We start from the raw sequence: 17133 nt of genomic DNA, 5'->3' as shown, positions 1-17133 counted from the left end.
ATGATTCATAATAAATTATACTTTCATGGGTTTGGAAAATATTAAGATTTTAAATTTTATATTTGATTTAAACACCAAGCTAAAATACACTTATTATTATTTTATTTATAAAAAGAAAAATAATATAAATATTTTAATAAAATATTCATTACAAATGATAATAATTATAATATTATATTTATTATTACGATGCATTAAATATGGAATATCCATCACAATATATAATAATATAATTGTAATTATTGTTACATGGAATATTATAATCATAAATAATAATAATAATTATTGTATTTATAATTGTTACAGATATTATAACTAAATACATCTTATAATATAAAATTTCACTATGATTTATTGGTTAATTATTAAATAAATAATAATAATGTATTATTATATCATTATATTGAATAATCATACTTTAATTATTTAACAATTTATTATTATTATTATTATGACAATAACAATTATATATAAATATTATAATAATATATTTATAATTATGATAATTTTAACTATGGTTATTTATTATACTGAAATTAAGTACGTGTGATTTATAATTTTAAATTATTTTTAAAATGTTATAATTATTAATAATAATAATATTAATATATTTCATTAAATATGTAAAAATTTTAAAATTGAGAAAAAGAATACCTAAAAAATGTTAAGATTCAGAATTTTGGAAAGTTGTACTAACTTTTCTTGTTATCGTAATTTTGATTATTTTTTCAGTTTGTTTAAAAATTGAAACGAACTCAATAATTTAAAATTTAAAGAATCAGATTATTTTTCCAAACAAAATCCTAACAACCAAATATGGCCTAATATCCTATGTTTACAAGTAATACTTAAACAATCAACCCTAAAACTTAGATTTAAAGAGAATCAAATATATCTTCCCTTTTTAATGATAAATTCAAATAAAATAATAAAGCGAGAATGCAGGGACTAAATACCAAAACCGCCTACAATGCTGAGAGTATATATATGTAGGTGTGTGTAAACTTCTGCAGTGTTTGTGTGTGAAAGGTTAGAACCCTTTGCCATTTCAAGGTTAGAACCTCCACTTTCTCAAGAACAACCTCGCACACAAGAGATACAATTAAACCCACTATTGATCGAGGTTTCCCTTTGACGCCTCTTTCTCTCTCTACCTATACATACGACACACAGTGTCCGTATATATTTTATATATATCTCATTGTTTTGTACAGTGCCAGACCCGCTGGATGTGCAAGCGTGCGCTGCGGTAAGCCTCCATTGACGTTTCTGCAATTGGATTGATTCTTAGGTTTCTTGCGGATTCATGTTTGATTTCGACTTCCTTGCTGTTTTGAGTGATTAGGTTTTTTGTTTTTTCACAGTTGACGGAGGACTAAATGGCGAGTATTAGATCGAGCTTGCCGTCGAGGCTTCGGCAACTCCTCTCTAGTGAAGGGGCAATCGGCCCCTCTCTTAAACTTGACGCAGAGCCTGTACGCTTCATGTTCTTTTCTTTTATTGCTTTTTAATTGTGGTTTGCGTTTGAATTTCATGATGTGTATTGATTCTTTGCGGTTTTAGTTGTAGTATCAGGATGAGGGATTGGATTGAGGTTTGGTGATAAGTTGGATTTATGCCTTCAGCTTTCTGTAATTTGAAGTAACACATTAGGTCACTTATTTGTTAAGTTTAGTGGATGGGGTTTGGAAGGATTTTAATGTCTTTTGATTTCATATCTATTGATCTCTATAGGCTTTGTAAAGGGGTAACTTGACCAATACTATGTCGAGAATATTAGGTCTTGAGGAAATGCCTTGTTTTTTCCTACCATTAAGCTAAATTTGTCTGTTCTGTATATTCGAATGTATTTGGATAAAAATCATACGTATATTTTTGCAGCACCACGCCGCTCCTATTTTTTCCCTATGATCTAGATTATATTCATGGTCTAGAAAGTATTTTTTGTTGATCTAACCATTGTATCATGGATGTAAAAATGTGTAAACTGGTGGTTTCAAAGTGATGTGAATATTTTGGTTCTCTAGAAATATGGAAATTAATATTGACTTATGTTCTTAAGGGTGATAAGAATCAAGTTCTTACAGAAATACAGAACAATGTTCAGCTGTTTTATGTGACCTCTTCTCTTTTGGTATTTTTATGTTATGGACATAAGAGCAAAATGTTGGCAGCCAATATGTGATGAATAATGTCTAAGACTCGACTTCAATTCAAGATAGAATCACTTTTGGCAATAAAGCCCTTAAGAGGGAGGGGAAGCCATTCATTCAGTAGGGGTTGGCATTTAATTCAAGTACAAAAGAATCTTGTGATTTTGTGATGACTGTGTTGTATGCATGTAATTGGGCCATAGTTAGCTGGATAGAGATTAGAGACATGCACATCCGAGATATAGGGAAATAGGTGTTTTCACATATTAAGGTTTCGAAAGTGCAAATGCAACCTGTCGAGTTGGCGTTTCATATATCACCTGAAAATTGTTTGCTACTCATTGTTCATTACATAAGAACATCATTTATTAGTTACCACTTACTAGTTGCTTTTTTAACAATATACAAGAAGCCTAAGCTTTCGTATATAAAAATGCAACATCTAGGATTCTAAAGATTCATTAAAGTGTCTTTGATCCCTCAACAATCCTAGTGATGGAAGTCCTGCTATAATTTTTACGGAATTGATTATATTGTTTTTCATCTACATTTGGAAGTCAAATGTGGAAACCTAATATGTGCTATAGTGGCTTGCCAATGCTTGATATTTTGTGATGCTTAAAAATTAGATCGATCTTATGACTTGTTATAGAATATTTGAAAAATGACAAATAAAAAAAAGTCCACAGCAATATTTTTCAAATAAAAGAATTGCCTTTGTCTTGCTGACAAGGCCACACTTATAAGCTTTGTGATCATGTCCAGAAAATGTGTTTAAACATAATTGGGGGACAAATGTACATGCAGATGCAATGACAAGGGAATTTTTCTTTTTAACACTGGAAGCTATTGTATATTATTTATAATATGTATTGTTTTCAGATGATTTTGACATTGTTAAAATGTTGAGTAGCCCTCTTTAGCCAGCCATATCTTGATATGTGATTTGAGAACCGGTTTCATTGTAACATTTCCCCTTTACATTATAGTGAACCATCATTCTTTGTGCATCAGTAAACTAATACTTTGCGTACACAAGGATAATTACTGCCTGAGTGAACTATTACACTCATTATGTTCAAGACTTCAAGTACAAAGATATTGGTGTTTAATGGGTCGGTACATTTGATATCAGATGTAGATCGTTTAGTTGAAGTTTCTTAATCGTAATATTACTGAAGATTGATCTGTTATTGAACTGATTTATAAGCGCAAAAATATTGTTGTTTATTGAAATTTGATTTACTTGATGCAAGCAAGCATTTAAAATCAACTGCAACTTCTTTCCTTTGAAAGTTGCTGTGTGCTAGCTTTGGTAATGAGCCTTGCATATTTTTTGCAGCCACCAAGAATAAAAGCTTTTACCGACAAGGTGATTCAGTGCCCATTACAGGATATAGCAATACCTCTCTCTGGTTTTCGCTGGGAGTATGGCAAGGTTGTTAAAACTTGCTTGTAATTTTTTCTTCCTCTTTTCATCTTTATAATTTATGCTCACATCTTCTTTCTTTCTTTTCCAGGGAAATTTCCACCATTGGAGACCTCTATTTCTGCACTTTGATACATATTTCAAGACTCATTTATCTAGTAGAAACGACCTTCTTTTGTCAGATGACATCTTAGGGGATGTCAGCCCATTTCCAAAACAAGCAGTTTTGCAAATTTTGAGAGTAATGCAGATCATCCTAGATAATTGCCACAATAAGAGTTCATTCAGTGTTATAGAGGTAATATGGTGTTTTAATTCATTTTGGGTTTTATACTTAGTTTCTCTAAAGACTGAATTCTTATGTAGCAATATTTCTGAAGTTTTCTAGCTCCTTTTGGGTTTTATACTTATAGTTATACTAAAAAGTTTTCTTATCTTTTCCTCAGCATTTCAAGCTTTTGCTTGCTTCAACAGATCCTGAAATTATCACAGCAGCTCTTGAGACTCTTTCTGCACTCGTAAAAATATCACCTTCAAAGTTGCATGTCAGTGGAAAGCTGGTAGGGTGTGGGTCAGTGAAGACTTGTCTTTTATCCCTTGCGCAAGGTTGGGGTAGCAAAGAAGAAGGTCTTGGTTTGTATTCATGTGTCACAGTACATGAGAGTACACAGGAGGATGGACTATGCCTATTCCCATTAGAGGCACCAAATGATAGTGACAAGTTGCAGACTCGTGTTGGATCAACACTTTACTTTGAGTTGCGCGATACTTCTTCAAGCGACGTGGAAACTAGTGATAGCACAAATTCATCTGGAGTGCGTGTAATTCAGATCCCTGATCATCAATTACAAGAACAGGATGACTTGTCACTCATGAAGTTTTGTATTGAGCATTATAATGTGCCTTCTGATCTCAGGTTTCCTCTATTAACCAGAATTCGGTATGCACGTGCATTCCGTTCCTCCAGAATATGCAGGCTTTACAGCAAGATCTGTCTGCTATCTTTTATTGTGCTTGTACAGTCTAGCGATTCACATGATGAGCTAGTTTCATTTTTCGCCAATGAGCCAGAATATACAAATGAATTGATTAGAATTGTGAGATCTGAAGAAAACATATCAGGGACCATAAGAACACTTGCAATGACTGCTTTGGGTGCACAATTAGCTGCATATTCGGCATCTCATGAAAGAGCACGAATATTGAGTGGATCAAGCATCAGTTTCGCAGGTGGTAATCGTATGATTCTCCTCAATGTGCTGCAAAGAGCGATTGTATCATTAAATAACTCAGTTGATTTGTCATCTGTTGCTTTCATTGAAGCACTTCTGCAGTTCTACTTGCTTCATGTCATATCTTCTTCAAGTTCTGGAAGTGTTGTTAGGGGTTCTGGGATGGTACCGACCTTCTTACCCCTGTTAGAAGATTCAGATCCTTCTCGGTTGCATCTTGTCTGTTTAGCTGCAAAAACTCTACAGAAGCTCATGGACTACAGCAATACAGCGGTCACCCTTTTCAGAGATTTAGGCGGGGTGGAGCTTTTGGTTCAAAGATTACAGATTGAAGTGCATAGAGTGATTGACTTCACTGGATCAAAGGGTGGCTCTATGGTAACAGGAGAATGCCCAAACTATAATAGTGACCAGTTATACAATCAGAAGCGATTGATTAGGGCATTGTTGAAAACACTTGGTTCTGCCACTTATGCCACGGCAAATTCTGCGAGGTCACAGAATTCTTATGATGTTTCTTTAACTCCCATCTTGTCGATGCTCTTCAGTAACAAGGAAAAGTTTGGAGGTGAGATCTACTCCTCAGCTGTGACTCTTATGAGTGAAATGATTCACAAAGATCCGACATGTTTTAATGTTCTGTTTGACTTGGGCCTTCCATCTGCGCTTCTATCATCCATTGTGGCTGGAGTACTTCCTGCTTCAAAAGCCATCACTTGTATTCCTAATGGTCTAGGTGCTATCTGCCTCAACTCCAAGGGTCTGGAGTCTGTAAGAGAAACTTCTGCTTTACGCTTCCTTGTTGACATTTTCACTGACAAAAAGTATGTGACGGCCATGAGTGAAGGCATTATTCCTCTAGCGAATGCTTTGGAAGAGCTATTCCGGCACGTGGCTTCATTGAGAGGTACTGGTGTTGATCTGATAATTGAAATAATTAATAAGATAGCATTGCTCGGGGAAGCAAATTGCTTGGGATCGTCAGGAAAACCTGATGGAAGTGACGCAATGGATATGGACTCTACTGAATCTGATGACAAGGAAAACATAGGGGATTCTATGTCAGATAGGGCTGATCAAGGTATCAGTGATGAGCAGTGTATTCAGCTATACATCTTTCATATGATTGTTCTAGTTCACAGGACGATGGAAAATTCAGAAACATGTCGTTTATTTGTGGAGAAGTCTGGCATTGAATCTTTACTGAAACTTCTTTTACGCCCAAGTATTACTCAATCATCTGAGGGGATGTCAATAGCTCTACACAGCACTATGGTATTCAAGTGTTTTACCCAGCATCATTCCACTCCTCTGGCTCGTGCTATCTGCTCTTCTCTTCGTGAGCATTTGAAAGAAACTCTGTCTAGGACCAGTGCCAGTTCTGGATCTTTTTTGCTGGATCCTAGGGCCAGCCCAGACCCTTTGATATTCTCTTCCCTCTCGCTCGTGGAATTCCTCTTATTTCTTGCTGCCTCAAAAGATAATCGTTGGGTAACAGCGTTGCTTACTGAGTTTGGTAATGAAAATAAAGACGTCCTGGAAGATATTGGCCGGATTCATCGTGAAGTTTTATGGCAAATTTCATTGCTTGAAGAAGCAAAGGCCGAAGCGGGGGATAAACTCACTGGTACTGTTAGTGCTTCTCGACAGTCCGAATTGGGCATTAATGATGTTGAAGACCCAAGATTGAGTTCCTTCAGGCAGTTACTTGATCCTTTACTTAGAAGGAGGACTTCTGGATGGAGCTTTGAATCCCAGTTTTTTGACCTCATAAATCTCTATCGTGACCTTACTCGTTCCTCAAGTCTTCACCAACGACAGACTGTCGATGCACCTTCTAACTCAGAGGTCGAAGTCAATCAGGAAGAAGATGTATCTGGCCCATCTGCTTTGATTGAATCCAGTTCTAGAAAGGATAATGATACCCAGAGGTCATACCATCAGTCTTGTTGTGATATGGTATCATCATTATCAATTCATATTACCCATTTGTTTCAAGAGTTGGGGAAGGTCATGTTGCTTCCATCTCGTCGAAGGGATGATATGCTCACTGTGTCTCCCTCTTCAAAATCAGTGGCTTCTATATTTGCTTCAATAGCTATGGATCACATGAATTTTGGGGGGCATGTTCATCCTTCTGGATCTGAGGATTCGGTTTCAACTAAATGCCGATACTATGGCAAGGTTGTTGAGTTCATTGATAGTATACTTTTGGACAAGCCTGACTCATGTAATCCTGTCATATTGAATTGTTTATATGGATGTGGTTTTATTCGTATGGTCTTGACTACATTTGAGGCTACCAGTCAGTTGCCTTTTGCCATCAATAGGGCTCCTGCATCTCCAATGGAGACTGATGAAGGGAAGCAAAGTGATGTTGAAAAAACTGATCAGTTGTGGACTTATGGAAAGCTTTTGGACCACTTGGTGACTTCGTCCTATATATTATCACCTTTCAACAAACATTTGCTTACACAGCCTCTAGTGCCCGGGGACATTCCATTTCCTCGCGATGCAGAATCATTTGTGAAAGTTCTCCAGTCCATGGTATTGAAGGCCGTGCTTCCTGTTTGGACCCACCCTCGGTTCCATGAATGTAATTATGAATTCATCAAGACAATTGTCAACATTTTTAAGCATGTATTCTCTGGAGTGGAAGTAAAAAATGTCGCTACTAATGCGGGTGGTCGTACTGGTCCACCCCCAAATGAAACAACTATTTCAACAATAGTAGAGATGGGATTCACAAGGTCTAGGGCAGAAGAAGCTCTAAGACAGGTTGGTTCAAATAGTGTGGAGCTTGCAATGGAATGGTTATTTTCACATCCTGAGGAAGCCCAAGAAGATGATGAACTTGCTCGAGCACTTGCAATGTCTCTTGGAAATTCTGCAACAGAGACAAAGGAAGAGGGCACAACTGAGGATACTCAGAATGTTGAAGAGGAACTAGTGCAACTCCCCCCAGTTGATGAGCTGCTGTTGACATGCAGGACACTTTTGCAAATGAAGGAGACCTTAGCTTTCCCTGTTAGGGATCTCCTTGTCATGATTTGCTCACATAATGAAGGCCAGGAGAGACCAAGAGTCATTTCCTTTATCATTGAACAAGTGAAGCTTTGTGGTAACATTTCCGGTAGCGGGAATCAGAAAATGCTCGCTGCCTTCTTTCATGTTCTTGCTTTAATTCTCAATGAAGACTCAGCAGCACGTGAATTAGCTGCACAGAGTGGTTTGGTTAAAGTTGCATCAGATCTTCTCCAGCTATGGATTAATTCAGATGGGCAGGAATCATCTCAGGTCCCAAAATGGGTAACTTCAGCTTTTATTGCTGTTGACCGTCTCGCTCAAGTGGATACAAAGTTAAATGCTGATGTGATAGAACTTCTGAAGAAGAACGATACAGGTAACCAAGCGTCTATTGTCATTGAGGAAGATAAGCAGAACAAATTGTCTTTGGGGACGCCATTGAAGTATTTAGATTTACTGGAGCAAAAGAGACTTATTGAAATTGCTAGTGGTTGCATCAGAAAGCAATTACCTTCTGAAACGATGCATGCTGTTCTGCAGCTTTCTTCTACCCTGACAAGAACTCACTCAGTTGCTGTTAGTTTCTTGGATGCTGGAGGTCTACATTTGCTTCTTTCCTTGCCTGCAAGTAGTTTGTTCGTTGGCTTTGACAATGTTGCAGCTATTATAATTCGTCACATTCTTGAGGATTCTCAAACCCTACAGCAAGCAATGGAGTCTGAGATACGTCATAATTTCATAACTGCTGCTAACAGACAGTCTAGTGGAAGGCTTACTCCAAGAAATTTTTTGTCAAATTTAAGCTCAGTTCTTCAACGGGATCCAGTAGCTTTTATACAAGCTGCTAAGGCTGTCTGTCAGGTTGAGATGGTTGGTGAGAGGCCATATGTGGTATTGATAAAAGATCGCGAGAAGGATAAGAAAGAGAAGGAGAAAGATAAAACAGAGGAAAAGGAGAAACAAGCTAATGACACTAAGGTAAGCCCTGGCACCACAATATCTGCAGCTCTTGGTAGTGGGCATGGAAAGCTTCTTGATGCGAATTGCAAGAACTCTAAGATACACAAGAAACCTCCTCAGAGTTTTGTCACTGTCATTGATGTTCTGTTGGATTCAGTTATATCTCTCACTCCTCTGGAAGATGAATCTGTTAGCAAAGTGGGCTCGGCATCAACAGATATGGAAATTGATGTTTCTGCAAGCAAGGGTAAAGGAAAAGCTGTTGCTTCCGCGTCTGAATTAAATGTTGCTAGCAATCAAGAATCCTCCGTTTCATTGGCTAAGGTGGTTTTTATATTGAAGCTCTTGACAGAGATTCTTTTAATGTATTCTTCATCTGTTCATATCCTTGTAAGAAAAGATGCCGAAGTTGGCAGCTACAGGGGAACTCCTCAAAAGGGTGTAAATTCTTGCTTATCTCATGGGATCTTCCATCATGTTCTTCACAAATTTCTACCATACTCTAAAACTCAGAAAAAGGAGAAGAAAACTGAAGTTGACTGGCGTCATAAACTGGCTAGTAAAGCCAACCATTTTCTTGTTGCATCTGGTGTTCGCTCAACTGAAGCAAGGAAACGAATCTTCACTGAGATCAGTAATGTTTTTAACGAATTTGTTGATTCATGTAATGGTTTTAGGGTCCCGAGACCTGATATTCAGGCCCTAACTGATCTTCTCAATGATGTGATGGCTGCTCGGACACCCTCAGGTTCTTACATTTCAGCAGAAGCTTCTGTTACTTTTATAGAGGCTGGTCTTGTTCACTCGCTCACCAGAACACTGCGTGTGTTAGACCTGGATCATACTGATTCGCCTAAGGTTGTTACTGGAATTGTGAAAGTTTTGGAGTCGGTAAGCAAAGAGCATGTCCATGCGTTTGAGTCTACCAGTGCAAGAGGAGAGCGATTGAAACCTACTGATCCTAATCAACAACCGAGGGATGAAAATGGTGCTAGCTCACAAACTGCGGATGCTACAGTCCATGCTAATGAAAACTTAATGCCAACAGATGAGAATGAGTTGTTTCACGGTGTCCAGAACTATGGTGGTTCGGAGGCTGTGACTGATGATATGGAGCATGACCAGGATATTGATGGAAGCTTTGCTGCTGCAGAAGATGATTATATGCAGGAAAATACTGAGGGAACACAGAATCTTGATGATACTGTGGGGATAAGATTTGAAATTCGCTCTGGCGTACAAGGGAACCTTGATGAAGATGATGAGGATGATGATGAGATGTCTGGAGATGAAGGGGACGAAGTAGATGAAGATGACGATGATGATGCTGATGATGATCATGATGATATAGAAGAAGAAGATGAAGCTCATCACCTACCTCACCCAGATACGGATCAAGATGACCATGAAATTGATGAAGATGAGTTTGATGAAGAGGTGATGGAAGAGGATGAAGATGAAGAGGATGATGAGGATGGTGTTATAGTGCGATTAGGTGAGGGAATGAATGGAGTAAATGTGTTTGACCACATAGAGGTTTTTGGCAGAGATAGTATTGCCAACGAAACTTTTCATGTTATGCCAGTTGAAATATTTGGCTCCAGGCATCGAACCACGTCCATCTATAATCTGTTGGGAAGAAGTGGTGATACCAATATCCCTTCGCAGCATCCACTTCTGGTGGAACCACATTTAACTGCAGGTCCACCTAGGTTGTCAGGTGCAGTCATTTTACTTCAGTTTATTTTGACATTTTTTTTCAGCAACAATTTTTTCCTCAACAGAAAACTTAATGGTGTCTTATTTTCATTTACTTTTTCACAGAGAATGACCGTGATGCTTATTCAGATAGAAACGCTGAGGGTTCTTTGTCACGGTTGGACTCCGTATTCCGATCACTCCGTAACGGGCGTCAAGGACATCGGTTTAATTTATTGTCCAATGAGGGCCAATTAAGTGGTGGGTCAAGCTCAGCAGTTATTCCCCAAGGTCTTGAGGAAGTACTTGTATCCAGTCTGAGGCGTCCCTCCTCTGGAAAGACTTCAAATAACACTACAGCTGTTGAATCTCAAAATAAAAACGAAGAGAGTCCGTCATCTGAATTTGCTGACAGGACTGCTGAAAATCAAGGTAATGCTGGTGGTAATAATGGCCCTCCTTCCTCGGTGGCATTGGACAGTACCCAAAGTACTGATAATGTTCCTTCTACAAATGATCCTATTCGTGGAACAGAAACGTCAAGTAGACAACAATCTCAGTCTGTTGAAGCTCAATATGATCATACTGATGTATTGCGTGATGTTGGAGCAGTGAGCCAAGAGAGCAGTGGAAGTGGGGCAACTTTAGACGAGAGCTTACGTAGTCTAGATGTTGAAATTGGGAGTGCCGATGGCCATGATGATGGTGGGGACAGACAAATTGGTGGTGATGCTCGAGTGAGGAGAGCTGCTCCATTATTCAGCAATAATGCATCAATAGGAGGGAGAGATGCATCTCTCCACAGTGTCAGTGAAGTTTCTGAAGATCCAATTCGGGAAAATGATCAAACTGGCCCTTCTGAGGAGGAGCAACATATTCAGGATGCTGAATCTATTGATCCTGCTTTTCTTGATGCACTTCCTGAGGAGTTGCGTGCTGAGGTTCTTTCTGCTCAACCAAGTGAAGCTACACAGGCGCAAAATCCTGAGCCACAAAATAATGGTGATATAGATCCAGAATTTCTTGCAGCGCTGCCCCCTGATATACGTGAAGAAGTTCTGGCACAACAAAGGGCGCAAAGGGTGCATCAAGCCCAAGAATTGGAAGGTCAGCCTGTTGAGATGGATACGGTCTCAATAATTGCAACTTTTCCTTCCGACATACGGGAAGAGGTATGCATCCGGTTGAGTTTATCCTTAGGTTATTTATCATAGATTTTCTTTTCTTCAACCCATATTAACATATGGATGATGGATCTCCCGTTATTCTAATATTTTTGCTCTCTCTATTTTCCTTGTAATGCAGGTTCTCCTAACTTCCTCTGATGCTGTTCTTGCAAATTTGACGCCTGCTCTTGTTGCTGAAGCAAACATGTTACGAGAAAGGTTTGCACGCAGATATAATCAGACATTATTTGGATTATATCCCCGAAACCGTCGGGGTGAGTCCTCTAGAAGAGGCGATGGCTTGGACAGAGTTGGCGGTGCACTATCTCGTCGGTCTGTGGGTGTTAAGCCAGTTGAGGCAGATGGCTCCCCTTTAGTTGACACAGAAGGTTTGAAAGCATTGATCCGGTTGCTTCGTGTGATTCAGGTACTCTTATGGCTTTCTTGAAGCTCCACCATTGTCTTCCTCTGTGTAATATATATGAATTAACCTGTCTACATTTTGCAGCCGCTTTACAAGAGCCAGCAGAGACTTCTCCTTAATCTATGTGCTCATGCTGATACTAGAATTGATTTGCTAAAAATTTTGATGGACTTGCTGATGCTAGACAAAAAGAAATATCTTACTGATCTGAGTGCTGTGGAACCTCCTTATAGGCTGTACGCATGTCAGAGTCATGTGATGTATTCTCGCCCTCAATACGTCAATGGTAGGTATTTTTGTTGTTCTATTTATTGCTGCAATTGTAAACAACTTCCTTATGTAACTAACCTCCCTTTCATTTACTAATTTTCTGGCTGCATTTATCACCACCGATCTATTTTGAAGCACATTTTCCTTTATCAATTCGTCTTCCAGTTTAAATGGACTGCTGTTTTTTTTCATTTGTTGGATGATATAGGATAGTTTAGTGTGGAATGAATGTTTGCTTCTATGATAACATTATTAAGATTTCGAATTTCTTTTTTCCATTTTCTTATTTTTTATATCTTCGATATATGGGATGTGTGAATATGCCACTTTCATGCATTTCTCCATTAACAGGTGTGCCGCCTTTGGTGTCTCGGAGAGCTCTGGAGACCCTTACCTACTTAGCTCGTAATCATCCTATGGTTGCCAAGCTATTACTTGAGTTCAGATTGCCACAGTTTAAGGAGTCATCGAGCTCTGATGATGAACGGGGAAAAGCTGTTATGCTTCTTGATGAGCCGAAGGAATACTCGGAAGGGCAGGCATCCTTCACATTGCTGCTGAGCCTTTTAAACCAGTCACTTTATCTGAGAAGTGTCGCTCATCTGGAGCAGGTGTGTCATTGCTAACAACTTTAAGAAAACAGGAGTTTACCAAGTTACATTATCTTTTGGATTTATAAGCTTATTATTGTTCTGTTGCAGCTCCTAAATCTGTTGGATGTTGTTATTGACTATGGTGAGAGGAAATCAAATCCATCTAACGAGGCAGGTTCATCTGCTTCTGAGCAGCCACCTGACCCTCAGACCTCTACACCTGTTGAGATGAATGTAGAATCTTCTACGGCTTCAGGAGAGGTTAATTCTTTGATGCAAGCAACATCTTCTGAAGGTGATAACAAGCAAACTGCTGAAAGTGTTCTGAACAACTTGCCTAATCCAGAACTTCAGTTACTGTGCTCACTTCTTGCACGTGAAGGGTAAGCTGAGATTTATGGATTTTTCACTACTTTTACGTTGTAGATCTATAGATACCTGTTCTTAGGATCCACACACTCTGTAAATTCAGTTTTATACCTAAGCTTGTGAACCTTATTGAACAATGATTCGTTCACTTAAATCAAGGAGTAGCTCACCTAGTCACCTTTGCATTTATTTCTTTAGATTCTAGAGGACGCTTCACTTTTCTGATTGAGATCATAAGAAGTTTCTTCTGGAAAAATATGCTATAAATAAAACAACAGGGGGTTGTGCTGGGATGATCATATATGTTCTGTAGTTTTTTAAATCTATGGTTGCACTAGAAGAGTTTGCATCTGATTGAACTAGCATATTATCATGATTTTTCTAATAGATACAGTGTCTTGTTTAATGGTAATTGATTGTTAGTTATCATACAGAGTTGGGACAATTTAGATGTCCCATTGGCTTTGTTGCTCGTTTGATGTTTGTTTACTTTTAACTATATGTTTACTGCTTTCCTGAAGTTATGTTTGATTGGTACTGTTGCTATATTGCTCATGCAATTTGTAATTTTTTCTTCGTATCTCCAGCCTATCAGATAATGCATACACACTCGTGGCAGATGTCTTAAAAAAGCTGGTGGCTGTTGCTCCTATTCATTGTCATCTCTTTGTCAGTGAGCTTGCTGGTTCAGTTCAAAGCCTTGCCCATTCAGCGATAGAAGAGTTGCGCTTATTTGGGGACGTAGAGAAAGCACTCCTTAGCACTACTACTCATGGGGCTCCAGTTCTCAGGGTCTTGCAGGCACTGAGCTCTTTAGTAGTTTTACTTCTTGATAAGGACAAAAAGCATCAGACTATCCCTGATACTGAGCATAATACTACTATTTCTCTAGTTTGGGATATTAATGCAGCCCTTGAGCCTCTATGGCAGGAGCTAAGCAGCTGCATTGGCAAAATAGAGAACTATTCAGATGTAGCACCTGATTTGTCACCTTCTGCTGTTAAGCCATCAAATTCAGTGCCTCCACTTCCTGCAGGTACCCAGAATGTATTACCATATATTGAATCCTTCTTCGTAGCGTGTGAGAAGTTGCACCCCGGCCAGTCAGGTGCAGGCAATGATTTTGGAGTTGCTTCAGCTTCTGATGTTGATGAGGCTGGTGCATCTGCTAGTCAACAGAAGACTGTAGGAACTTCAATGAAAGGGGATGAGAAACATGTTGCTTTCTTAAGGTTCTCTGAAAAGCATAGAAAGCTTCTCAATGCCTTCATAAGGCAAAATCCTGGATTACTTGAAAAGTCGTTTTCACTCATGCTGAAGGTTCCTCGGTTTATTGATTTCGATAACAAAAGGGCTCACTTCCGGGCCAAGATCAAGCATCAACACGACCATCACCACAGTCCTCTCAGAATATCTGTTAGAAGAGCTTACATTCTTGAAGATTCATACAATCAACTGCGTATGAGATCAGCACAAGATCTGAAAGGTAGATTGACTGTTCATTTCCAAGGGGAGGAAGGGATTGATGCTGGTGGCCTTACCAGGGAATGGTATCAGTTGTTGTCCAGAGTAATCTTTGACAAGGGGGCATTACTATTTACCACAGTTGGGAATGAATCCACTTTTCAGCCAAACCCTAACTCTGTTTACCAAACCGAACATCTTTCTTACTTCAAGTTTATTGGCCGAGTTGTAAGTATTTCTTGTTTACATCAGATGTGACAGAGAGCTGTTTAACAAGAAAATCTAATGCTTTTACTCATGTTACAGGTGGGGAAGGCACTGTTTGATGGGCAGCTCCTTGATGTGCACTTCACTCGGTCATTTTACAAACATATTCTTGGGGTTAAAGTGACATATCATGACATTGAAGCTATTGATCCAGACTATTTTAAGAACTTAAAATGGATGCTTGAGGTAGTCATATTGAAAATTTCCCCTATCTCTTCTAGCTGATGTGCATGAGGCCTCAATTCAGTCTGTTTTTTATGCATCTGATCTGAATTTTATATGCTGTAATTGCAGAATGATATTAGTGATATTCCGGACTTAACATTTAGCATTGATGCTGATGAGGAGAAGCTAATTTTGTATGAGCGGACCCAAGTATGTATATTTTCTGGTTGTATGACTTGATAGTCTTACAAAATGTCATGTTTGCTAATTGAGTGGCTTTGTATTCAGGTAACTGACTATGAACTGATTGCTGGTGGTCGAAATATTAGAGTGACTGAGGAAAACAAGCACCAGTATGTTGATTTAGTTGCTGAGCATCGATTGACGACTGCTATCCGGCCTCAGATTAATGCATTTATGGAAGGTTTCAATGAGTTAATACCTCGTGATTTGATATCGATTTTCCATGACAAGGAACTGGAACTCCTTATAAGTGGGCTGCCAGACATTGACTGTGAGTACTCCTACTCTATCTTCTCCATCCCCTATCGTCTCTTGAAAACCCCTCTAATTGCGTAAGTTACCGCACCAACCATTATAAATTAATGCAAATATTGAATGCCTTCCAGTGGATGATCTGAGGGCAAACACCGAGTACTCTGGTTATACTGCTGCTTCCCCTGCCATTCAATGGTTCTGGGAAGTTGTTCAAGCATTCAGTAAAGAAGATAAGGCTCGCCTACTACAATTTGTGACTGGGACCTCGAAGGTACTTCGCTATCTCCGTGTTTCTCTTTTTGTGGATCTAAAGAGTGTTAAAATCAAGCTTCCACTCGTAAACTTTCTTTCTGTATGCATATATTACGGGACCTTCCTAGCGCCTTAAAGCAACGAGCCATATGTAGGTTTGGTATTTTGTCTTAGATCCGTTTTGGGAACCAAAATGTCCATCACTGAGGATTGGATCAAAATATGCCACTTTTATTACAGTTAAAAACTTAAGCAGATTGGATTAGTTACTACTTTTGGTAAATCTTTTTCTAAAGGAAAATGACAATATTAAGTTGCTGCACCTCTTATTATGTCATATTCTCTCCTTCCACGACCGCGTATCTATCTCACTTTACCAATTTTGTATTCAAATTCGTGTTGTAAACTACCGAGTCTATTCGTATTGGACAGAGGGATATGTCTTATGGTTGATTCGTATTAAGCAACACTTTATGCTGCAGGTGCCGTTGGAAGGATTTAGTGCACTGCAAGGAATTTCAGGATCTCAAAAATTCCAGATTCACAAGGCATATGGCAGTCAAGATCACTTACCTTCTGCTCATACATGGTGAGCCTTCGTTTATATCGTTTTGTTATATTGCATGAAAACGGTTTGATTTCTGATTGAACTCTAATCGTCGACGTTCATGTATGCAGTTTCAACCAGTTGGATCTACCAGAATACCCATCTAAACAGCATTTGGAGGAGAGGCTACTGCTTGCGATTCACGAAGGCAACGAAGGGTTTGGATTCGGTTAAGTTGGCGATGAGGCCAAGTCGACGCTATTGTATAGAAAATATTGTGTGCCAAAAAGGACATGATTCTTAAGATTAATTAGAAAGCTGCTTTTGGATAAAATGTCGATATTTTGTACAGTGCAATATTGCTTCGTTCCCAACTTTTTTTGGCAAGTTTTTTCAATTATTGTTAATGCTTGTCGATCCTGTTTGGTATAATGTATATTCATTTACAGTTCGAAAGATGAAAGGAAGCTAACCTTCCCAATTTTTGTTTCTATTTATACAATTATTTGCAATGTTGGATTCAATTTATATGTACGATTCTAATCGATGACCCTAATGTATTGATAAGCTGCTACGGTTTGGTTGTGGTTTACAATTATGTAAGACTCCAACCACTCAA

The 17133-nt window shown here is 38.7% G+C and overlaps 1 protein-coding gene across 1 annotated transcript; it reads left to right on the top strand.

Annotated features, from left to right (window-relative positions):
- The first annotated feature begins 1028 nt into the window (after window positions 1-1028).
- Window positions 1029-16995, top strand: LOC121792768 (E3 ubiquitin-protein ligase UPL2-like). Its single transcript, XM_042190853.1, has 17 exons — window positions 1029-1249; window positions 1365-1475; window positions 3496-3591; window positions 3674-3880; window positions 4029-10521; window positions 10626-11671; window positions 11805-12092; window positions 12174-12375; window positions 12711-12970; window positions 13061-13335; window positions 13909-15013; window positions 15092-15238; window positions 15347-15427; window positions 15506-15731; window positions 15847-15986; window positions 16450-16556; window positions 16646-16995. The coding sequence occupies exons 2-17, from the start codon at window positions 1380-1382 to the stop codon at window positions 16746-16748; spliced, it is 10872 nt and encodes a 3623-aa protein (XP_042046787.1). The 5' UTR covers window positions 1029-1249; window positions 1365-1379; the 3' UTR covers window positions 16749-16995.
- Window positions 16996-17133: the final 138 nt, after the last annotated feature.

This window comes from Salvia splendens, chromosome 2 (genome assembly GCF_004379255.2).
Source record: "Salvia splendens isolate huo1 chromosome 2, SspV2, whole genome shotgun sequence".
Classification (NCBI taxonomy): Eukaryota; Viridiplantae; Streptophyta; class Magnoliopsida; order Lamiales; family Lamiaceae; genus Salvia; species Salvia splendens.
The sequence above is the reverse complement of the archived record's forward strand: the minus strand, read 5'-3'. Positions and strand labels throughout refer to the sequence as shown.

Coding starts and splice junctions, on each gene's coding strand:
- LOC121792768 (XM_042190853.1), top strand. CDS start 1,380: ATGGCGAGTATTAGATCGAGCTTGCCGTCGAGGCTTCGGCAACTCCTC. Junction 1,476..3,495: donor TTAAACTTGACGCAGAGCCT/GTACGCTTCATG, acceptor TATTTTTTGCAG/CCACCAAGAATAAAAGCTTT. Junction 12,971..13,060: donor GTGTCGCTCATCTGGAGCAG/GTGTGTCATTGC, acceptor GTTCTGTTGCAG/CTCCTAAATCTGTTGGATGT.